Source organism: Stegodyphus dumicola, chromosome 8 (genome assembly GCF_044657685.1).
Source record: "Stegodyphus dumicola isolate Sdum_Otavi_A_Nest chromosome 8, ASM4465768v1".
Lineage (NCBI taxonomy): Eukaryota > Metazoa > Arthropoda > Arachnida > Araneae > Eresidae > Stegodyphus > Stegodyphus dumicola.
In genome coordinates this window covers 95,550,367-95,576,486 of record NC_140775.1, presented here as the reverse complement: position 1 = coordinate 95,576,486, position 26,120 = coordinate 95,550,367, and the positions used below count along the sequence as shown (strand labels likewise).

The 26,120-nt window shown below is 31.5% G+C and overlaps 1 protein-coding gene across 6 annotated transcripts in view; it reads right to left on the bottom strand.

Annotated features, from left to right (window-relative positions):
• LOC118192716 (transient receptor potential cation channel subfamily A member 1 homolog) overlaps nt 1–26,120 on the bottom strand; it is a 122,628-nt gene that overhangs the window by 93,920 nt on the left and 2,588 nt on the right. For 4 of the 6 annotated variants that reach the window (XR_004758806.2, XM_035363746.2, XM_085822133.1 and 1 more), the window contains exons 2-5: nt 14,420–14,648; nt 6,998–7,169; nt 5,477–5,559; nt 5,177–5,350 (exon numbers count right to left, since the gene is read on the bottom strand). Coding sequence is in view for 4 of the 6 variants with exons in the window: in XM_035363746.2 (XP_035219637.1) it covers nt 5,177–5,350; nt 5,477–5,559; nt 6,998–7,169; nt 14,420–14,641 (651 nt within the window). In the remaining 2 variants the exon portion in view is untranslated. Of the gene's footprint in view, nt 1–3,046; nt 3,134–5,176; nt 5,351–5,476; nt 5,560–6,997; nt 7,170–14,419; nt 14,649–26,120 lie in introns of those variants that run through there. The other 2 variants (XM_035363734.2, XM_035363739.2) reach the window with 2 other exon arrangements.

The window sequence follows — 26,120 nt, the reverse complement described above, 5'->3', positions numbered from 1 at the left end:
AAAGGAAAAATATACTAGGAAACAAATGGGTTATAACACTAAAAAGAAATTAAAAGAATGAAGTGATTAGATGTAAAGTATATCTTGTTACACAAGGATTGAAGCAAAAAAAGAGGAGAAGATTTTTAAAATGTTTGCATTCCTGTAGTTAATTTTTCAATTCCACACAAATATTTTTCACAATACTAGTTTGTTTATATGGATGGAATAACTGCCAATTAGATGTGAAAAATGCATATTTATATAGAAAGCTAATTGACAGAAAATACGCGGCTCATTCAAAGGGCTTCGTTGAAGAGAAAAGTAAAGTTTGTTTATTACATAAGGCCACTTATGGTCTGCATCAAAGCAACTGTGAATTCTTTTGTGAATTTGGAAATACTTTAGAAAATCTAAATTTTAAGAAAGTACTATGGTATAATTGTATTATAAGAGTCAATGTAATTCTAATATTATGTATAGACTAGCAGGCAAGCCCGTCAGATAAGCAGATTATGGCCAAAGTAATATTTATAAGTTCTAAATACTGAAAAAATTGAAAATAAAATGAACTATTAATTAAATGTACTGTATGCAAAATTCCTAGCAGCAACCAAAGCCAAATTTATGAGTTCTATGTATACCTGAAAAGAAAGTGCATAAAAACATTTCAATATGAATGACGTCAGTTCATTCCTTCCAAGTAACAACCGATTCATAAATACTTTTTTGTTGCCAAACCAGGAAATAAAACTTCGGACACTTCATGTTAATATGCAAACATATGATGTCATGATTTAAATTTAACATAACAAATTTTTCTCAATATCAATAAAAGAATTAATGTGACAATAGCATTCCATGTCAATTATCTTAATTTGAAGCAAAAAGTTGCAATAGCAGCTATTTATTAAAAATGCTGATATTAGAGAAAGATTTTCAACATATAATAATGTCACATGAAATTACATGCTTTCTTCAGAGTTAGAACATGACTTTATATAATGATAATATATTTAATGTTTGGCAATGCTATTTTTATTTCATAAAATTTCGTAAAACAAATTTTTTATCAGGAAACTATATGATCTGAAAGCGAGCAGTGATAACACTTTTCAAAGTAAAGCAGATTTTTAACTCCAGGATGTGAGACTGTTGCCACTCGGAAAAATGAGGGCAAAAATTAGCATTTTCAGAGTTTTTAATTAATATCTAGGCTGATTAAAGTCATACAAAGATGAGAATGGTTGAAATGGCTTCCCACAAATTTTTTTAATCTGAGGGTTCCTCTCTCAAAACTTAACTCCCCACCGTTCCGGTGAAGATAATGTCCCAAACAAACAGACAGACACGCACATATTTTAATAGTATAGGTGCTATTGTAATTTTTAGTAAAGAGCAATACTGTATAGATAAAGTAATCTCCCAGTTGAGTAAGTTTTTTTACCTTAAAATACTGAACAAAACTAGAAAGTTACCAAGAATTGAATTTTTAGAAAACAACAGTGAGATTTTTATACATCAGTAAACAAATACAGAAGACATTTTTGAAAATTTTAAATACTTTCAGATACCAATAATTTTATTTCCCAAAGGCACTATTATTATTAACATAACTCTGCACTCGTAGAATGTCTATCCGCTAGTGCAGAAATCAATGAAATGAGTAAATTACTTATTAGAAATCTATTAGGATGTTTAGTTCCTGTAAGTAACACAATCAGGCCTCATATCACATATGTGGTAAATACACTATCATGATTTCAGGTGAATAGTCATAGGCATTGAAAAGCTCTGTTAAAATTGTTCAGTCATCCATACAAAAGTAAATCATACAACTTAAACCAAGAATTAAGTATCTGATGATATATTTTTTTTTGGATGCTGATTATACAAGTATTAGAGATAACTGTGAATCCATGGGGAAGGATTCATATTATATTTAGATATGGAGGGATTCATATTATATTTAGATAAAGTACGAATAATTTGGAAAACTTATAAACAAAACAGTGTGCGTTTATCCACCATGGAGCAGAGTATATTACCTTATTGGAAGGAGCTGCTATGAAAGAAAATGTCTTAAAAGATGAAGTTTTAGTTTGAAAGAACGCAAACTCGTTCATGATAACAAATCTGCTACTGATTTTTTAGATCACCAATAGAAAACACAGACAAAGCACACTGATGTATCATGATCACTTTATTAGAACACTGGTGAGTGATAGCATGTTTGATATAGAGTTCATGCTCAGCAAATTAAATAATACAGATTTATTTATGGAAGCAATAACTGTTATGGATTTGAAGAAGTTTTGTCCAAATATTTACTTTCAGATACTAATCATCCACGAAGAATAAGTATTGTGTTCATGTTATAGAAATGAAATGAGTAATTTTGCAATTCTTTGTTATAAGTTTTAACTTTGCATGAGAAAAAGGGGACTGTTTTTGGCTCCATGGTTTTCCCTCATGCAAATTTTTCAAAGGCTAATTAATTGACAGAAAACTGATGTGGTTACTGCTGACTGGTCGATGCCTTATTGTAGAGAATGTATAAACTATGCAGCTGGTCAATTCCATACATGCTTTTGTTTTTGCTTTAGCTTTAATGTAAAACTAAATGTAAAAGGCTTTAATATAAGAGGCTGTTGCTGCAGTTTACTTAGTTTTAATAGAGTGAAATATATGTTAGTTGTTGTTTTTAATAATGTTCTTGGGTTCTTATTTCTGCTAGCAGCAAAGTATGCTTTTCAAAGTATTTCTTTATTTCTTAGTTTTGCCAATGACTACGGCAACACACTTGTCAATTGGCATGTAGCAAGATTCTTGCTATTTGCACATTTTGTAGTATGTAATTCTGCACACAGACTTCATTATTTTGAACATTAGTGACTACATCACACAAAATCATTGCATTTCTTATGACTAAATGCATATCATATTAAGTGGATTTCATATATATGATAAATCATGATTGATAGTAAAAGAAAAAAAATTTACTGTTTTGATAATATCAGAGAACAATTTTATATTATGGATTTCAAAAGCAAATGTATCTGCTTACTGTGCAATAACAGTGTAACAATCCCCTAGAAAAGTATCATCAAGAGACTTTCGAAATTATTCATTCAAATTTTGCAACTTGTGCGCTCTGAAATAGCAAAAAAGATATCTTCCTTAATATAGCTATTATCAAAAAACAAAGCACTTTTGCTAAACATTTGGAACAGTCTAAAACTGCAAAAACTACATCATTTGAAATCTAACATATATTAGTTATAAGTAAAAAAAACCATATAAAGATGAGTATTTAATAAAAGAAGTCATATTAATAAAAATTAATCATAAAATTTTGACTTTTCAATGACTGAAAAAACGCCTCGCTGCAGAATTCGAGCTTATTACGAGCAACTGAGAGTTTCAGAGAGGTCGTATCATTGGATTGAAAGAGGCAGTTTGGGCAAATCGGAGAATCACTCATCATATGACTCGAAGCGATGCAGCAATTAGAAGATGCTGGCAAGAATGGGGAGACAATGGCAGATTTCAGCATCATGATGGTAATGGTCGATCTAGGGCCACAACAGATCGGGAGGACAGAGTGATTGTCATATTAGCTGTCACAGTGCCTGATTCATCGCTATTAACCATCAGATGTGCGATCTGCACATGAGTGGCCACCATGCTATTCACAGGTGGCTGATAGAGTGAAATCTATGCTCATACCGACCGTTACGACACCCACACCTGCACACTGTCGTGCCAGATTACAGTGGTGCTTGGCTCGATCAGGTTAGAATGATGCTGACTGGGGACATTCTGTCTTTAGCTACGAATCCCTCTTCCAACTGTGTTGTGACGATCATTGAAGACATGTCTGGAGATGCCCAGAGCAGCGTGCCGAGCCTGCTTTCACTATTTCACACCACACAGGCCCCCAATCAGGCGTTATGGTCTGGGTTGCCATTTCCCTTGATAGCCAGACCCCTTCGGTCATCATTAGAGATACACTTACAGCATAGCAGTATGTCGACGACATTCTGAGACCTGTTTTGCAAATGTTCTTTTGCAGTACCCTGGCCTTATTTTTCAGAAAGATAATGCCAGGCCACATATGGCACATGTTGCTATGAACTGTCTTACAGCTTGTCAGACACTTCATTGGCCAGCCAGATCTCTCTCTCCCATCGAGCATGTCTGGTATATGATGGGAAGGCAACTGCATCTACCAGGGAATGTTGATGATCTAGCCCAACAGTTGGAGCAAATTTGGCAAGAAGTACCACAGGAGACCATCCGGGAGCTCTATCAGTCTATGCCATGGCATGTGGCAGCTTGCATCGAGGCTAGAGGTGGGTCAACACCTTATTGAGCTCGTTACTTTGTAACTATGTAACTCTGAAATAAATCATTCAATTGTTCTTAAATTTAAATAATTTTCTTTTCTGTACATTATCTTCCTATGCACTAATTTTTTGTCTCCATCAGATAACTCCTTCTTGGTGTGTCAACTTTTTTTTTAAAGAGTGTATTTGAAATGTCGTCACAGTATACTGAAGTTCATCAAAATATTGAATCCTTTATCAAACCCTTGCCAAAAAATAAAACAATAAAATTTACTGTTACACAGAAATGTTTGAATAGAAGAGGCTAAAAATGACAAAGGTGCAGATATCAATGATGAAAAACATGCAATTTAAAAAATTATTTCTAATAAGGAGATTTGAATTTATTAATCATGTTTTATTTATCGAGAAGCAGGGAGAAATGTTTTAGAACCAATTTAAATCTATTTTTAAATCTTCTGAAAAAAATTTGGAGGAAAAAATATAAATTATAACTCAAAAGAATGGAATAATATCAGGTTTTAATGAAATTTTTCTGCCATTGCAAATATTGGCTGTGCAAACAGATCATGTTGGCATGTTCTGTCAAACAATTTTTGGTATGTAAAGGAAAGAGACTTCCTTTAGAACACTGTGTTGCAAAATTTGTAAAAAAATATCGTTAATATCGTTAATATCGTTATCATTAAGTACAAGGTGTCTAAAATAGAACTATTATGCTACCATACCATTTACTGAGGAGGGCATAAAAATTTCATTTTTTAATATAAAAATGCACATACATAAGCAAAATTATTAAACTTAGTTTACTTAAAATATTATACAACAGGAATGAAAAAACAAGTTACCTCAGTATTTATTTTATTACACTGTAACAACTGACTAGTTGCAATTATATTGCCTCTCATTGCAGCATAATGCAGCGGACTCATGCCATAATTATCTTGAACATTAACGGAGGCTCCTTCTTCAATTAACATACAAATGACAGTTTTGCAAGAATTGGTTGGACTTTCAATGTTCTAAAAATGATGAAAAATTATGTTAAACATTTTGAAGTCAAGAATTGTACAGTCTGCACTACCAGTTTTCTAATTTATGGAAGTTACAATAAACGGATGCATAAAATAGCAATGAAAACAACATACCAAGCATTTTGATCCTTTACTGTATCCATAACGAGCAGCAAAATGAAGAGGCGTTAACCCATCTTCTCCGATTATGTTTACATCTGTAATAAAAATTATTTGTAAATGAAAAGTGCAGCCTCTAAACTTTATATAAAGCAATTTTTTTAGCATATACATTCTTTTAAATTTTTTTACTGCAGTGGATATTCCTCAGTGTCGGGGCTTGTTATATTACACTATCAGAACATTATTTATTATTTAAATGGTTCTTTCACACATATCATTATAAGAAGTGCAAAATAGAAAAGTTAAAAGAACAACTATAAAAAAGCACTTTATGCTAAAGTCCACGGAAAGGCAATTGGTTAGTGTGATCATGTAGTGTACTCTAATGGGATTCACCATTGCTACACAGAAATATGCAAATTTTTGCATCTGTTTTTTCAGCATGTAGGAAAAGAGGGGAAGTATAATCCTTCAAATTCTAATTTCAAGGACCTTATGAAATAAACAGATAAAAATTTGGTACTTATATATTATCCTGTCGACTGGGAAAGTTTGCTATCAGTGAAAAATCAAAATTGGCCAAAACTAAAATGTGTGTATCATTACCATGGAATTCTGAATGAACTAATGTCTCTTTATTTATTAACAATCAGTATTTGACTTACTTCCTTTTTGCACTTGCACTAAAAAAATTTTGCACTAAAAAAGGTTTTGCTGATTTCTACCGTTTTGTTATACCCTCCAATTTAACTGAAAGTTTAGAACACTATATTACAAACTTTCCCACAGGTAACTGTTCCAATCTATTATTTTTTTGTTAGCCATATTCAGCTAACTGTCTGGTGTCCATTAATACACACCTTGTTTTATGGTAGAATCCTGTTACAATAAAAATAATACACTGCTAGTTGTTCTGTAGAAATCAAGTCCCAAATTTTAATCTCCCCCCCCCAAAAAAATACAATAAAAAATAATAAAAATATTATTCGTTTGAGCAGACTAAGTCCAAAAAACAAAACAAAACATGCAAATATAAGAAATCCAATGCATGGGGAAAAAAATCGATTTGCCATTGAGATTAAAAATGCCCGAAAAATGCATACTGAATTTTTTTAATCTAAAGGTTCATCCTATCATTTTTAATGGCTTGTTTCTTAAATAATTTACTCTTGAATAATTAGTTATTTTTCACATAAATTATTATCTTTGGAACCAGGCTACAGTTAAACTGAAGAAATTAATGGAAAAAAAAGAGATTATTTTTTATTAATCTTCATAACCTGCATATTATAAGCCATTCTACATGTTATATGCATTCACAATGTTACACACAACTTTTCCCAAAAAGTACATTTTACATTTATTATATTACCTCTTAAAGTTATTTAAATCAATGAAAAAATTCAATTAATTTAGAACTGGCATAATTTAATTTGGCTTAAAAAGCAAAAATAACTGTATTTACAGAAAGCTCAAGTCATATTGTAAATTCTATTACCTGCAAAATAAATTTAAAAAAATTAGGTAATATACCTGCACCCTTTTGCAAAAGAAGTTCGGTCACAGTGACATGATTATAACGAGCAGCGTAGTGCAGAGGAGCACGCTTATTGTCATCTAACTCATTTACTTTTGACCTACATGCTTCTGGACTCAGATTATCCAAAAAGAGTTTCAAATTTTCAAAATTGCCATCTCGTGCTTCCTAAGGGTGTTTTAAATGATATTATTAAATATTCTAGACATCTAAGGTATATATCTAAAGTAAATATTAAGGATTATATTATTTTAAACCATTCAAAATCATTGTTAGTTAAATACTTATTAAACCAAAAAAGATAAGCAAACTACAATACATTTAATTAAATAAAACAAAAAATATACATTTTTGACTATTTTAGAGTCAATATTCTTGTACACAGTAAACTTTGGTATTAAGTTAACATGAGTAATACAATTAAATTTTTGTGCAAGTGCAGTGAAAACAGTAAACTTCATCATAAATTAGATCAAAAATTATATATATAATAAAGTAATGATGATAAGTAAATCTGTCATTTCATTAACTAAGTGAAAATGTATTTGCTCATTAATGATGTGTAGCAATATTCTGCGAATTATTTACATTACCTGCAATTTCAGGCTAACAATTTTTTTTATAGAAAGATTTATATAGCAGTTCTGCCAATGATATCACTGCTAAATTAAATACTAAGTTGTTTTTATTTCTTTTGACAGTGTTCTTATTCTCAAACATTACCAATAAAAGTCCTTAAAGTTGATTATTAAATTTAGTTCTTTGTTCACTGAAATAACTAAACTAAGAGAGATATTTTTGATATTTGAACTGATGATGAAAATAGGTTTCTTCACTAGACAAACAAAGGTGGTGGTGTGGTGACAAAATTGTTTGGAGTGTATTGTCCAAAAGATTCAATTCTGTCACATTCCTAGTTGTACAAAGGATGGTCATATCATATTAAAGCTAAATCAAAATCAAATTATATCAGTTCTATAGTTAACGCAAATTATCTGGAGCTATATTATAACTCCAGTTAGCTCAGTTAAAAAATGTGCTTATCCAAATCTTGGGCTTAATTCAAAATAGGGCTAAACATTATTACAGTGGAACATAGGTGCATGTTTTGAGCAATATGGGGAACCTCCAACATCATTTCACACAGAGAGAAAACATCCAAGGCCAGCACCAGAGACTTTACAACTGGTGCAATTATATCGGGCAGCAAAACTTTTAGAATTCAGAGAATTAAACATGCAGCAAAATTTAGCGATGGTAAAATTTTTAGAATTTAATTAAATAAAACAAAGGAAGAAAACAAAGGAGAAGGCACTGGGTAACAGAATTTAGCAGTGCAAAAGTTTTAGAATTTGGGGTGTTGTTAGGCAGCAAAATTTAGGACCAGAAAAGATTGGTCCAGGTTGCAAAATACCTAGCACTGACCCTGGAAACACATCACCCAGAAAAAGGGTGCAAGAGTTTGAAAGTTACACCCAGATACATTACCACAATATTCTCCATACTAATAGTTGTCATCTCAATGCAGCAAATGCTAAATGTGGAAAATATATCCCCAGCTCTGACTCAAATCATGAGTTTATGTTTGATCTGATGCAACAAGTACTAAGCTGGCAGACAACAATTTGCACGTTTGATTCCAATTCATGAAACTCAAATCATAGAATATATCACCAAGCCAATCATAGGCAAGAAAGTGGTAAAAAGAGAAGTGAACCTACTTTCTACCATCATTGAAACAAGTAGATTGCAGCACCTTCTGGTCTCAGTATAACAGAGTTCACACATACCTATGGATAAAATAAAGTTTGTGCACAGCCATTATCACAAAAGGGTTTGCAGAAATCACATATGTAAGCAGCAGGTAAGAAACAATGTAGAATACATTAAACTACAAAAAGAGATCAATGACTTCCCATTGGACCATGAGTGTTTGCTTGGTTTGAATAATTACACAATGGGTTTTCAGGTTTTGATTCTAACTAATGATGGAACTATGGCTAGACTTGTTCGCAAGTGAAGTTTCTGGATTCACTAATAAGGCACGAGGGAAAATTTTTCTTTACAAATTCATGACACTACCTCCTCAGTGGTAAGACAGTCACAATGATAAGGATCTGTAATTTGTAATTCTCAAGTGGTGACAAGGACATCGATATAAGAACTAATTACAGAAACTCTGTAATTAGTTCTTATATCGATGTCTTGTTCATACAGGAAGTGTTGGTGTCCAAGCAGCTTATTAGGAAGCCTGCAAGCATTCCGTACTGTACAACGTATTGACGTGCAATTTCTGATGTAATTATCCATTAATTTGCAGAGAAGAATCAGGTTCATGAGGCAAAGTTTTCTTGTCAGCAACTGATTGATTAAAGAGGAGCAAGAAGCCCTTGATAACTGCAACAAATATTTTTAAGTCAGAGAGTACTTGCTTGGCTTCTGTAAGTGTTTCAGCAGCCAGTCTGTTTGAAAGGGCTTGTGAATACGATTTTTTGGTTACAAACTGATCTGTGCAATTTTTTTTCACCCATTTATAAGATTCATGCATTTCTCCACATTGAACAAAAAATGATCCGTGGTGACAATGTGACTGAGAGTTGTGGAATCCTTGGAAGCAGTAACACTGCAAGGAATCCTTGGAAGCAGTAACACATCCAAGATAACGTTCAACTTGGATTTTTATACCATACATAAATTTGATGTTATAGATTTGGGAACTAAAGTTTTCAAATCCCTTCCGACAAGTTTTAACAGGAAAAGTGGTAGGTAAACAACCTCACCATTGCACTGTCGTACCATTTGATTGACATGAACCACATCAAATCCTTATTCTTCAAGGTCTTCTTCTAGTTCCTCAGCTTTTATGTAGGTTAGCATCCTGCAAATAATGACTTTTATGTGCTTATTTTCAGGAAACTGATAACAGTAATAAAGTATGCCTTCATCATTAAACACTTTCGTGCCAAACCTGTAATCTTACTCAATGTCACTTTAGACCAATGAATAACATGGAAGCTCCACATTACACACATAATTCCCAAGTTTCATAAGTGTAAAGCTACTTTTCATCCCTTTATTCGGCAGAACTGTTTTATCCTTAGATAACAAATTACTCATCTATAACACCAATTTGCGTCCCATTGTTGTCTATGCCTGTCCTGTCTGGGGATTTCTTTTAAAACTACATTGAATAAGCTGCAAATAAGTCATATAAAACTACATTGTAATTCATATAAAACTACATTGAATACAGTAATTCATATAAAACTACATTGAATAAGCTGCAAATAAAGTATGACTTTAAGACAGATTTCTCAAGCACATTGGCTCTAAAGAAATGCAAAAAATTCATGAGGAACTCAGTGTGAAACTCATCGCTGAATTCATGGCAAAAATTGCCAAACATTTTTCAAGAAAATTACACTGGTAAAAAGTGTTTCAATACTGTATTAAATTATGGCCCACTTTGACATGGATAACCAATGACAGCTAGGAGCGGTCTCTTATAGCACTCAATTTCTTTCCATACCTTTTTGTCTTTGACTCCTCATTTTTATTATTCATATCATATTATTTTATTTTTCATATTTAATTACCTATGTTTTGCTTGTAATCTAGTATTACTCATGTTCTGCTACTGATACATTGCTACTGATACTTTTGAATAGACATATTTTGTTAACAGAGAGATATAAAAAAAGTTCAGAAAATGGCCTTAAGCATTATCATACATTAAGAGTCTGAATGGAAAATAGTGGTAATTGTAGACTGAAGAAAAGGCAATGAAATCGTGAAGTAGCATGTCAATTTAACAATTCTTTCTGGTGGCTAGAAATGTAAATTTTAAAATTTAAATAAGTCACTGGAAAAAGCACTTTTTTAATATTTTGTGTGCTTAACTTGCAGCATACTAAAATGCCAAACAAAATGACTTGAGCTTGAATGAAAAAATTTTTTTTTGTAATATTAGCAACTACAAGCAGAGAAAATTTAGTAACTACAAGCAGAGAAAATTACATTTAAAATGGGCATTTCTCAAACAGCATTGAGCAGTTATTTTATATGAAATGTACTTAATGAAGAAGTAGTAAAAAATGCAAATTTCTCAAGGAAGAGCAAAAAAAGATAGAGATTATTAGACAGAGATTATTTATTTAAAGCTATGAATAACAACTGCTTATTGCATGTTTGATAATTTTGATTGCATACCAAGGTTCTAGCAAAAGGTTATCCATTGCTTTTTATCACTTGTTTGACATAATTTCAGATCACCGCATTAAGGTAGATATTGCGATAAATGATTCACGGGAATATATATCCAGTGAATATACAAGTTTGTGTATACATTATATAATGAAATTTATCTTGGCTTTCACTCCGGTTTTCCTCCAAAATTAATCACATTTATCTCTTTTCCACAAAACTAGCTCATCAGACGATGTAATTGCTTTTCTAGAATAGATTTAAGCTATAAAGCTAAAAAATATCTCTATTTCTAGAATTTTTTCACCTATTCGCTAAATGGTAAGACATAAGTTTATATCAACTGCGAGACTGGTGTGGGCAAAAGAGAAATCCAACATTGTTCATCACAAATTGTATCGCGAGAAGGAAGAAGCATATCATCATGAAATGAATAAATTGGATAACAGACATTTTACCTGTGCTACCAAATGAGTACAAGCCACTCGAAATTTATAATGTAGATGGAATTGGACTGTGTTACAGTTATCAGAGTAAGCATTAATATTTAAATGTGAAACTGCAGTTGGTTTAAGAAACTGAAAGAATAAGTTACTGTGTTATTAATGTGCAGTATGGACCCAACAATAAAAAAGACAGCACTGACTATTGACAACAGCAGAAAACCTTGATGTTTCAAAGAGAAAAAAAATTACATACTAGAGCAACAGGAACTTATAACAAGCAATATTCTTGCTGATTTTCTTTTGAAATGGGACAGTGAAGTGAATAATGAAAAAAATAGTTTTACTAATTTGAAAACGGTGCAGTATACATGCCTCTAATCTGTTTCTGAAAAATATTAGCGTCTCTTCCTGCAAAAATGTGAAACTGCAGTTGGTTTAAGAAACTGAAAGAATAAGTTATTGTGTTATTTATGTGCAGTATGGACCCAATAATCAAAAAGACAGCACTGGCTATTGATAACAGCAGAAAACCTTGATGTTTCAAAGAAGAAAAAAATTACATACTAGAGCAACAGGAACTTATAACAAGCAATATTCTTGCTGATTTTCTTTTGAAATGGGACAGTGAACTGAGTAATGAAAAAAATAGTTTTACTAATTTGAAAACTGTGCAGTATACATGCCTCTAATATGTTTCTGAAAAATATTAGCGTCTCTTCCTGCAAATACAACTTCTAACAAATTTTGGGTTGTTATAAAAGTTTTCAAATGTTAATATTAAAAATACATTCGGTAAATTAAAAAGAGAATTATATTTTGCAAAAATGCAGGCACTTCGAAGGAGATAAGTAAGTCAATATCTCTGCTAGAGGTTATTCATATTATAGTCAAATGTTGAGGTTAATCTCTTAAAATCATTTAAACACTATTTTAAAAAAATGTGGCTCTTACATAGAAAATGCCTCATGGGAATTGCAAACTATAGCTAATTTTCAGATATCAGTGAGGGAAGTCATCAGGACTTTTAGAATATATATCAGTTCACAACAAAATTTACATAGCGGATAAAAACTGACTATGAAAGTGCTAAAAAGAAATGTAGAAACTGACAGTGAAAGTGATGGCATACCAACATCAATCAAATCTATAAAAGCACAGAAAATTCTACAAAAACTTCTTGAACAAAAAATAGTGATCATAAAAGCTACCATCAGTTTTATGAAATTGAGAATGCAATTGAAAAACTGTTACTGAACAATATGAAACAAATATACACAGAATAGTTGTTTTTAAGAGATAAAGTTTCATTAAGAATTTAATTATAAAAATTTCGAAATGTAAATATGTTCACTTTAGTATCAATTGTTAAAATTTGTATTAGAATTAATTGATCAAGTACTTGTTAGTTGTTATTTTAACGCAAAATTTTAAAACCGATATCACCGTATGTAATAAAAACTGCTGTCTATTAAACTCAGATGCTTAATAAACTCAAATACATTTGAAATGAAAGTGATTTTAATAAGTGTCAGGTACTGCATGCATTTTTCTCCTGTCTTTTTAATGACAAAACAACTTTGTTTTTAAAGATCATGTTATTTCAGAATTTATTTCCATTTAATTCATTTACTAAATAAAAAGTTTGGTTTATTTATGACAAAGCATACAAAGGGCTATCTGCCTAAGGAAAGGGAAGACTTTCTAATGGATATTGGCTCGTATACATGTTACACATGGGGAAAACCACAAAAATGCTCATGCAGTCAGCCTGTTTGCTGACATCCGAATCATGGACCAAACTACCAGTGTTTAGCAACTTGGCAGTGGGTGGGCACTACAAAATAAAAATAAATTGAGAGAAGAAAGAAAATTGAAAACAAATCATTCTTTTTAGCTTAATGAATGTGATATTAAAAAATCCCATTCAAATGAAATTTCAGAACAATCAAAGTGCAGATCTTAATGCCATTTAAAAAACTTATCTAATCATGAATTTTTGAAGTTTCATTTTATTTATAGCAGAGTGATATTATTAGTCAGGTATTATTAAAACAGAAATAACATTTTATACAAGAATGCAAAGACAACATAATCACTAAATCAAAATTTCTCAAAACACTTGTGAAAACTCAAAGAACTTGTGAAACACCATATTAATCTACAATATCTTCATAATCTGACCTTCAAGTTTACAGATTAAAACTGATAAAAAATAAAGAAATCAAAAATGAATTCTTTAACTCTTTTGCATTGAAGTTGCCCCAAACGCCCGAGCATTCAGACATTGGCTGGACGCCCAAAACGCCTGAACAATTTCCTACCCAGTGCTTTCCCCTATCACGTTACTGCATTACTCATTGCTTTCAGGTATTGTTAAATCACATGTCAATCATTCTTTTGAAGCTACTAAAAGTAGCTTTCTTGTTTCCTTTGTTCCTTCCTTTCCTTTGTTTACTGTCAGTGTTTAGCTTTTGATGCCCGAAGTTGCAATCCCGTCCCAAGGGGGAACTTCACATAGTGTCAAAGCGTCGAAGAAAGAAGTTCTCGCTTTACTTAAGTAAGGCTATTGTTAGCGCTGTAGTATTCAACTTGTCATGGGGGAAGGAAAAGCATTCCAGGAGAAATTCTTAGATACGGGCGTTTTCGATGTTTGGGGAATTGAGATTTTGCCCTCTTTCGATGCGAAAGAGTTAAACATGCTGATAAAACTTTTGAAAGGTTTGTATTTTTTACATCATAAAAATTGAAAAATGTATAAAATAAACTTACTTGATGCAATTTTACGAAAGGTTTAATGGGAGCTCCACTCTCATCAAAACTTTTTAACTTTGGTACAGAGGCTAAAGGCACTTTTACATCTCCACCATATCTAGCAGATCGTGAAACAAATTTTGTATTTAAACTTTTTTCACTATGCTCATCATCACTTTCTGCTTGAATACTGCGACTGTTGTAAATGGAATACTTTACTTTCGCATATTGGTTTGCCATAATCAAACTGTAATATGATTAAATTATAAAAAATTAAAAAAGGGTAATTAAAAAATTCACGATAACTAAGGAATAAAGAAATTTAACATTTTATTACAATGTTAACAAGGAAGAAACTTAAAACACTACTTTAAAAAGATGTTATGTAACTAAATGTCACTTAAATGGCTGGCAATAAATTAATGGTGTCTCTCTACGAAATTAATTAAGTTCATGAAAGGTCACAACCCTCACTAAAAATACGAAAATTAAAAAACTTTTGTGGAGGCACTATAAAAAAATTATCAATGACAAAAATGTTTTCCAAAAACAAATTAGCGAAAATGGGGGAATCCTCTTACAATGAAAATTAAGCAAAATATTAATCAATATTTTTAGGGCTGTGCAAATATTTCTAAAACATTATGTTAGACACAATGGTTTCAAATTTTCATTTGTAGAAAAGATAAATTTTGAAATTTTTCATAATGAAGTCAGATGTCAGGTCTTTTTGTCAGGGGTAAGTGCTTTAAGTCACATAATTTTATAATTTCTTTCAGGTCAATTTTTCATATACAAGTTTATTTTAAGATCATTAGTAGGATAAGGGACAATTTACTAATTGAAATCTTTTTTCAATACAGAAACCAAATAAAGATTTATAAAAAATGCATATTTCTATTAAAACACAAAACTAAAATTTTTATAGCTTGAAATTTTACAGTATCTTTATTTTATATTTTTAAAATTGTAACCACAATGTGCACATTTAGCCATATTTAGTTAAGAACTTATCAAAACATTTAATAGTAGTAATGTTTTTATGGTTCTTATATAGTAGCTCAATGTCCCTTTTAGAAATAACCAAAATTTAAAATATGCCCAACTCTGGTAACCATATGCATTAAAATTATTCATACAACCATGTGCATGACAAATATTCAGTTTTCAAAGTTGCCATTTGTGTACTATGCATACTTTTTTTTTTTTTTTTTTTTTGTATTCCAAATTCCAATGGTTTTATAAATGAATTGTGTTTTTTCCCCCTTAAAATCAATTTTATAATATAGTGCTTATAGAATTTTTTAGTACAAGAAAGAAATTGTTTTATGGCAGAAATCACTAGAGGAACAATGCTTAAAATCCTTTCTCAAAGTGATTGCTATGAAATTTATACCACAACAAAAACTCGTTTGTAACTACATTTACTGACTCTTTTTTTAAATAAATATATAATTGAAAAGAAAATATTTATGTTGTGTATAATTTTTTACAATAAAATGTAACTCCTCTTTTTCTTCCATGAAATTCAACAGACTGTGCCAAGGTTGCTGCGATAATACGCAAGTAATATTTTATTTAAGAAAAGAAATAAAAAATTTGCATTCCACATAAAATGACTTTTTAAATGACTAAGACTTACTGAGAAGCATTGCTTCATTAATATCAATTCATTAATATCTAAGATAAACTAAATGGACATTTTTAATAAAACTCTATCAATTTTGAAAATGTTTTATTCAAAATCTAGACCAAACTAAGGTTGCTCTTTTGCACAATTTTAAATTTTACATTGGTGTGCTTCTTTTCCATTTAAACATTAAACGAATTTTTAAATAATTTATTCTGCATTTTCGCAATACAGAAGAAGCATGGAAAAACAGTACGTTTCTGTTCTGCATCTGCAACATATTTTGGCACCTGAGAAAGAGAAGTCAACTAACCACATACATGGCTTAATTTCTAAAATCAGAAGAGCTGGAGCCCTACATTAAATCATTAGGAATGATGCATAAAAATTGGTATGAACAAAATAATAATAATTAAAATACTACACTACAAGAAATTATAAGCTAAAAAATAAATGATAAGGAACATTATAAATTGCTATTCAATAAATTATAGGTAGATAAATAATTAATTAAATAAGTAATAAGTAAAATATAAAATTTAAATCAGTCATGAGGCAAATGAGATACAAGAAAATTAATAATACGGTAGGTTACGGAAGATAAAAAGACGAGTAAATACTGCAAACAATAAATTTTGCTTTTTTTCATAATTGTGATACATGCTGCTTTTAATTCAGTTAATCAATATTGATCTTCATATTTGAATAAATATATTTATCCTAAATAATTTTTCGGTACTTTTCTGTTTCGCCAGCACAAATCTCACCAAGCAGACTTTGTTGGCGACAGCATACAGTATGCACAAAAAAATGTTAACAAATTTTAGTTCTAAGAATTTTTTATTTTGAAGGCATAAACATTTTAATATGGTTTAAAATTTTGTAAAAAGCCAATAAATAAAGACAATAAATTTGTAAAAAGACATTAATTTAAGAATTTACTATGCTTTCATGGTTCAACATCCTGATTTGCCGGTTCATATCACGTGACCCCAAGTGATCTCCTCTCTAAACTATCTAATTCTCTCAGTAATTACCTACATTAACTTCAAGTTAAATCTTAATTTGGAATACAAGTTTAAATGCAAGAATTATTTCAATTCATACAAACAGCTTACTCAGAAATTACGTAAAATCACAGTGCTTTACTTCGCTAGTGCATTCTCGTTAGAATTGATGAATTTAACACTTGATTTTGCCTTTTCTATATTTTCACCTTCAGGTGAGCGATGTGATTGCATTCTAATTGACTTAATTACCGCAAATGTTCGCAGGGCATAATAACTGTCTTGTAAACATTCTATGTAATTGTATGCCAGTATTGAAAGAAACAATTAATCTAATAAGAAAAGGCTGCGACTTGTTTTGAAAATGAAGCGTAAAAGGTCACTAGCGAAGATATTCCATTTGGCATCAGTTGTATCATTATTGGCAACTTTATCGTTTGCACCGCCAAAACGGAAAAGTACCAATTTTTCTACAGATGTGCAAAAACTAATAGTCACATTTTTAAACAAAATTTTAACTTTTTATTCACTTTCACACCACCTATATTTTTAACATTAAATTTTATGCAAAAAAGTTCAATTTTATGAATGACCATTAAACTCTTATATAATTATTTTCAAAGCTTATGCTTCAAACTATGGGGAGGGGAATACCAAAGATTAATATGTGCTCCTGAAATTTAAGCACAGCCTACGAACGGCTGAGCAGTAAAATCGCTGAACACTACTAGTTCGACTCGAGGTGCGAATCCCACGAACAGACTGGCTGCACGGGCATTTTCATGGTTTTCCCCATACCTAACATATGTGTATATGACAGTTTCTCTTAGAAAATCCACCATGAAGGCATCCCTCCCACTTAGGCAGATACCCCTCAAGGTTTTGCTGTAATCATATAAACCCAAACTAAACTGGAATTTAAGCTTTTTATTAAGAACTGTTGCTAAAAGATAAAATAATGCTTAAATACTTTATAACCTTAATTTTGAATGAAATTCTCCAGGAAGTTCTTTGAAAAATTTTATTTCTATCACATTTAAACTAATATTTTTAACATAAATATGTCCTAAGCATATTTTTAATTTTCCTTTAATAATGAGATTGTGTAACATGCACAAAAATGCATATATCTTCTTATTGCGATTAGCAGAAATATATCTTAGTCAATTTGGACTTTAAGTTTTGCTGACTTCATTCTTAATGTTACTTATGGTTTTTCACATTGCTTAAAAGGTTTGAAATATGCAGAAATTTAAGCTAATGACACAAGTTTATGCACAACATGAGTTTTAATTTTAATGCACTATACAGTCAAAAGTCTTTAATCTGAGCATGCGTAAACGCATTATGCATTTTTAAGCTTGAACTTTCGATTGTGTCAAAAAGAATTTCCGATTCTGGAGCTGCCAAAGGATCTACAAAGTGAAAGCATGTTTCCATGTCCATCAAACAAAAAGTTAAATTGCTGCAAAAAAAAATGGATAAAGGCATATCCTTTGTTTCTCTAACCATTTCGAAATCTGTTTATCAATTTCATCTCGATGTATTCCATCTTTGATATGATTTAAATCAAAATCCTCATCATTATAAATATCACGAATACACATCACAAATAGTTTTCTGGTTGCAATTTTCTAATTTCGAATATGCGTAATGTATGCTTTACGCATGCGAGCGTTGAAAGAAATGTTGAATAAAGTAAACAAATAAATATTAAGCTTTTTTTTGTACATTTTGATACCCTTTAGATCATAATTGCTCTTTATTTCATAAATTATGGTTTCATATTTTTAATTTTATAATTTCTGCATGCCATCTTACCAGATTTAAACTGCTGATCTATAATCCGGAAAAACCGATAATCCGGATTCGCCGAAGTCCCAACGAGTCCCGATTAAAGACTTTTGACTGTACTACTTTTGTTATTAAACAAAAGTAATTAAGTTTCTAAACTTTTAATTATGAATACCATAAAATCGATATGTAAACAAAATACCAGAAAATTGATATGTTAACATATGGAAATAAAATAAAAATACATGGAAAAAATTTGCAAATTTTAAAAATATAAAATTTCGGTTTACTGACAAATTGTTAGTAAGTTTTAAATTACTGAAGTTCAATTTCGTCAATGAATTTGCTATTCAATGGCATTTATTTTTAAAAGAAAACAAATTTCAAAAATTTAACACTTGCATCATTTGTTAGAAAATATATAATACTACTTCTTCCAAAAACGCAACTTGAATTCTGAATTTATACATATCTTTATTGGAATAATTCTTATATTCCGCCATATGGGAAAAGTGATTAAACTGTTCTTTTTCCAGGGCATAAATCAAAAAAAGGTTAAATGATGTAAATATGTGTAACTGTTGAAATAAATTAACATAAATGGCATTTTGAGCTTCATAGTTTTTTAAGTGTCCGAAAAATGTATGAGAAATTATACTAATTAAAATACAGAAATGAAAAAAAGCAATAAAAATTTACATAAATTATGTGAATATTAATATTAATGTAGCACATTTATTCACACACATTACAAACTAAGCAATTTTTCCTAAACTGTTCATAATAAATGCTAGAAATGTGAAATATAAACATAATATGCACGCAGAGCTATTTTATATCAGTTAACAATTGATAATATTATTGAAAACAAAAATTTTTAATACAGTCAGAATTCAGATTTTCAAATAAATTATTTTGACATTCTGTTAAAATGAGTTGTTAATAAGTTTTAAACTGCTTGAAATTTATTTTTCTAATACTCTTAATCAATTACTTTTGTGTTAACCATTTATAAAGAAGGTCACTGAAATATTTTTCACAATGCAGTCAAATGCTAATCTTCTATTTGTTTTTTACTCTGTTTTAACTGACTGTCCACTGTGCTATGATTACCTGTTTACTAGCCACGAATATACATAAGTTGCTGCCTGAATGTTTTTGAGAGAAAGGCCAATGAGTTGAATGAACATTAAAATAGGAAGAGTTTTTAACATGAAGAGATTCACGTTGTGGCTTGCAAATTAAGTTCACGGAGGAAAATCCTCTCTCACACTTCGCACTAGAAACAAGTACACAGTTTACTGATTACAGAAGTTTCCATAATGCAGAATTTATTTCTATTCCATTAGTGTCTTTAAAAAACTCTAAATTCCCTTAAAGTTGCCATTCATTTACATGGAACCATTTTGCACAAATTTTTTGTATCTTCTTCTCCATATGGTACATCAGGGAGTGAAAAAGACTAAAATTTTGGATTAAATACTTTAATTTCTTTCATAATTTTTTCATATTCAGTGCTGATGTTTCAAACACGAACAAACAGTAGTCTACTTTTCATCAAATCAGCAAGACATCTGTGTAGCTGATTATACTGAATTTCGGGGACAGATTTCTCGCTTTTGCTTTGGATCCCCTCTCTGAACTTCCTGTTCCTGAGTGGGCACGAAACAAAGAAGAGTTGCAGGGAAATCATGATGAGATAAAGCATTATCTTTGGCCATGACTCCAGGCTGATATAATTATAGCCATTAAGCGGAATGTGTGTCAGGGACAAAAAGAGTCCTGAATCTGACTCCTAAGAATGAACATAATATTGCTGGTGACACTTTTTGCCCCCTGTATATTTGGTTACATCAGTGGATACTGTGGGAACACGATAGTATAGGACGTGCTTGAGCAGTTAATCTCAGTATTTCACTCTAATATGCTCGCTGTCACTTAACACACAGTTCAGAATATAAATTTCTCTTCCTGCGAGGATAACTAACTGTAACCATCGATAACAAAACACTAGATACAATGATACCATCGTATGTAGTGTTTTACTACATACAGTACAAAGTCCGTAATCCGGACTCGTCGGGACTTCGGCGATTCTGGTTTAGGGGTTTTTCCGGATTATAGATCATCAATTTAAATCTGGTAAGATGGCATGCAGAAATGATACAATTAAAAATATGAAATTGTAATTTATGAAATAAAGAACAATTATGATCTAAAGGGTATCAAAATTTACAAAAAAAAAAAAAAAAAAAAAAAAAAAAAAAGCTTAATATTTGTTTACTTTATTAAACATTTCTTTCAATGTAAGTTGTTTTTTAAGATGCTTCCACAAAAAATTAAAAATATTCCTTTGTCTTGTGTCACATATAGTGGACTTCCCAATGCCATATTTCTCGCATAATTTTGAGACGGATAGGCTTTTATCCATTTTTTGCAGTAATTCCACTTTTTGTTTAATGGACATCGAAACATGCTTTCGCTTTGTAGATCCTTTGGTAGCTCCAGAATCGGAAATTCTTTTTGACATAATCGAAAGTTCAAGCTTAAAACGCATAATGCGTTTACGTATGCGCAGAAAGTTTGTAGCTTTGAGGCTCGGATTATAGATCATTCTGGATTATGGACATCCGGATTAAAGACTTTTGACTGTATAGTGCATTAAAATTAAAACTCATGTTGTGCATAAACTTGTGTCAATAGCTTTTAAATTTCTGCATATTTTAAACCTTTTAAGCAATGTGAAAAAATGAGCAATGTGTGTCCTTTGGCAGCTCCAGAACTGGAAACGCTTTTTGACATAATCGAAAGTTCAAGCTTAATTTTTACAAAATTGTTCTCACAGTCTGCAAAAAATAATAAGCCAGATCCAATTAGAAGATTAAGGAACAGCACAATCTGCAACATTAACTGAAATGCCTTAGATAATTTTAGCATAGCTTATACCATCTGTTATGCATTAAACGTAAAATTTGTAGTTTTGTGGTCTCGATTATAGATCATTCCGGATTGTGGATGTACAGATTACAGACTTTGTACTGTATATACATTGTATCTAGTGTTTTACTATTTATCTAGTGTATGATGAAAAATTTGCGTGTTCCTAAACAAGCTCTTGTAAATTTATTGTGCTTCTTAAACAGAGATTTCCACATGTGAGTAAGGGGATTTTTCTTGAATGTCTCATGAATTTGTATCTTAGGGAAAAAGAGTATTGCAAGGTCTTACTTATTGTTGACCCTTTGATGGTTATGAACGAGTTCAGCTCGCAATCGAATCGTGCTTCATAATGCGCGCAAACGAGTTCCGCTAGGGAGCAAGATTTTGACCGAAATGGTTAGTAACGAGCACTACTTGCGTAGTGAAATTTTTCCCCAATGCGTGCTGACGAGCTGACTTCGTTCGCCATTATTACTCTGCACTGATTATGTTTCAAACGAATTATTAAACGAATTTAGTTAGTTTTACTGTCTACAGATGGCAGTATGAGTTCCATGAATTTCTTTGCATAATGAAGCTGGATTTTTTTTTTTTTTTTTTTTTGACCTTGTTCATTTTATACGTATTTTGGCGCGGTTTTTAGGGTGTTTGTACAGTAAAATAGCTCAAAAGCGAAAGTTAGATAGTTATGATGATGATTATGATTGTGATACAGAAAGCTTATCAAGTTTTGAATCTGATGAAGACTTTGTTCACAGTATTTCAAGCTCAGAAGACGATTCAAGCGATGAGGAAGATTTTTCGAGTGTTCGACAGTGGTGTATAATTGATTCAAGTTCTCACGCTCCTAGCCAATTTAGTTTTACTGGTGATGTAGGCATGAAAGCTTGTGTAACAAATATTTCTGATCCACTAGAGTATTTTGAGCTGCTTTTTACTGATGAGATTATATTATTTTTACTGCTGAAAATTTAAATAAATTTAAGAGCAAAGAATACTATGATGTAACCCGATCTCGACAAAGGAAATATTACAAGAAAATATTTCGTTATTTATTGGACATAACAATTTTTAATGCTTGTCAGCTGTGGTAAAAAAGGGGAATAAAAAATCAAATTTGGAATTCAGACTTGAACTAGCTGAAAGAATTGTTGAGAAATATCACACTCATAGACATTTGAAATTAAAACCTCCTGAAACAGTTTCGAATACTTTAAGATTGTCAGCACGCCACTTTCCTGATTATTGAATTATATGCCTGGTATATACTCGTTAATCATGTGGTCTGTTGCACGGGGCATGCCGCGTGACTCGGACAACGCACATCAGTATTCGAAGGTTACTACTGAACAGCCACTTTCCTGATTATATTGATTATATTCCACCTACAGAAAAAAAGAAAGAACCTACTAGAGGATGTGTGGTATGTTGCAGCAAAAATGATGCTAATGGAAAAAGAATTTGCCGTGAAACACGTACGTATTGCAAAGACTGTAATGCCCCATTATGTGCAATTCCATGTTTTAAAGTATATCACACACAAAAAGATTTTTAGGTAATTACTGTATTTATACTGTGCTTCATAAAGTTTTACATTAGTTGTATTTATTTAGTCCTTTCAAATTAATATTTGTCTTACATTTATAATTAACTATTATTATTTATATAATTGGTTATAATCATTTATAATTTACTGTTTAATAATTATTTTAAAGTACGTAAAAACTGTTATTTATGTACTACAAATACTTTAAGAAATTTTTAAAACATGCGAGGCGAGCTATCTACGGCATCGCCAGAGAAAGGTGACATTTTCGGAAGAACGGCGGGGGAAAACAGCTGCCACTTTCGACTACTGTTTACTCCTAATGCTGCGCGAATTAAGTAAATGGAAACTGCTCATTTCCATAACCGTCAGAGGGTTAAAATAAAACATTGCGAGTTCTAAACATTTTTTTTTTTTTTTTTTAAATTGTGGTTCAGTTTTATAAAAAAAAAGGCTAATCTTTGGAATATGGTAACAAGTAGTTTGGCGACATTTTGGTAAGGCGATAAAGGTTACTAGCTAGGACTTTAGCAGTATACACGGATAAAGTCAAGAGTGAGCGCAATGCCCTTTTGGTGCAATTCTGGGATGTTTTTTTATAAGTGAAAATAGGTCGACATGTACATGGACAGTGTGTATGTTCAATTCTTAAAAACGTGGCAAGCAGTTTGCGATTCTGCACTTTCTCCCAATTTCGCACCTAATCTTCGTCATGATTAAGCACTTTTGTTCCATAAAAGTTCTAGCATAAGCATAATTCGGCTAGTAGATTGTTGGAAAAAAAATGTTAAGTAAAAAAAAAAAAAAAAAAAAGCCTTTACTTCAAGAAAACAAAATGGCATCCAAAAAAAAAAAAAAAATTAGCACGTTGCTGTATTGCTGTAGCAGCATTGGTCACCAAATTTTCGCCAAAAAATCACCAAGTTACCATAATCCGAAGATTAACCAAAAAAACTAATGGAGCTCATCATACTTAGGGCTCTGCTACACTCTGGCTAGAATTGTAATTTATCTTAAAACTGAGAAGTACCAGAGCCACTCTGTGGTGGGTCGAACACAATTTAAGCACTGACTATATATGGAGGAGCCAAGGATAACACCACTGTTAAGTGTGTGTGTTTTTAATTGTAAGCAGTTTCGGTACAACTCTAATATACACCCTAATTTCACCAAATGTGGCGATATGTGTTGTTCTGCGGTGGTTTTTGGCGCGATTGCGTGTTCTATGGCAACCCTGTTGACATTGAAAAATCTTTCGCTGGAGCTCGTTGGTTCGCCTCTGTGTCTGAGAAAATGGGAGGGAAAGATAAAATGGTAGTTGTTGAATTGAAGTTCGGCAAAAGGAAATATGATTGTGGCTATCCTGTTGAAGGGCAGTAGGTATTTGGAAGTGTGAAAAGAGGGTCTGGGAGATTATTTTTAATGGCAGTGCATGATAGAAGTAGGGATTTGTGATTTTATTTATTTGTGAACCATAGTATAAATTTTCTGGATAGTGTGTCTGGCTGTCATGTAAATACGATAGTGATTACGTGCCTGCATGTCAAAGGCGATATGAAATTTGTATTTCTGCTATTCGAAAACGCATTAATTCATGGTAAGTGCATTTAGTTTTATCCTTGTTCTTATTTTGTAGAATGTTATGTTCATTGGTTCTTTAGTATGAATTTCTGTCATTATTGTTGTTTTTTTAAATTGTTTGAAATTTATTTTAGTTTATTTTGTTGTTTAGTGTCTAGTTTTATATATATGTTTGAAACAGAACAACATATAAGTTGAAACAGAATGCTGTGTACATGGTATTATTTGAAATTTATTGTTATGTTATTTTATTAAAGCGAGGAGTGCGTATATCGTAGTTTCCTTCCTTGCCTAAATTGTGCAATTCGTAGAATTTTTTTAAAGTTTAAACAGGATGCTGTGTACATGGTATTCTTTGAAATTTATTGTTGTTATGTTAATTTATTAAAGCGAGGTGTGCGTAGTTTGTAGATTCGTTCATTGCCTACATTGTGCAATTCGTAGATGTTTTTTTAAGTTAAAACATGTCACTGTGTACATGTATTCTTGTCAAATATTTTTGGTTAGAAACTTTACGTTTTTGCTATCTAAATTTTTTGTTTTTGTTCCAATTTTTAGCTAAATTGTGTGTTCAAAACGTAGTTTTTGCATGTGCGAAAACCGCGTTTTTGGAGACATTTTAGGCTAAAAGTTCAAAATGTAGACAAAAAATTTAGATAATAATATGCAAGCGTGAAGTTTCTCGCCAAAAATATTTGGCGATAAATTTGGCGACTTGAGGGCGCATATCAGAGTAGTTCCGCAGTTTCTAGTGTGTGTGTCAACACCCACACCCATGGAAATTGCTTACAAATAAAAAATCCGCCAAAGTGCATTGTAGGCACATAATAGAAAAGTAGAAAAAAAAAAAACATATGCATCATAAAAAAAGAAGAAATTCAATGTAATAATTAGCATAAATAAGCATGAAATTATTGTTCATTGTGGTTTCGGCCCACCAGCGGCCGAGCGGTAACGTCGCTGAACACTGGTAGTTCGGTGTGACGTGTATACAAGCCAGTTTCCCTTGACAATTTTATAAAAGTCCTCCACGAAGGTATCCCTCCCTTAAGGCAGATAGCCCTCGAGTGTTTTGCCGTAATCCAGTGCTCCGCAACCGGTGTGCCATGAGTAGGATATATTTGTGCCGCAACCAAATACATGTATTTGACATTTTGCAATTTTTTATCATGTATTGAATACACAATGACAATTTTTTTCCTTAATAATGTCTATTTTAAA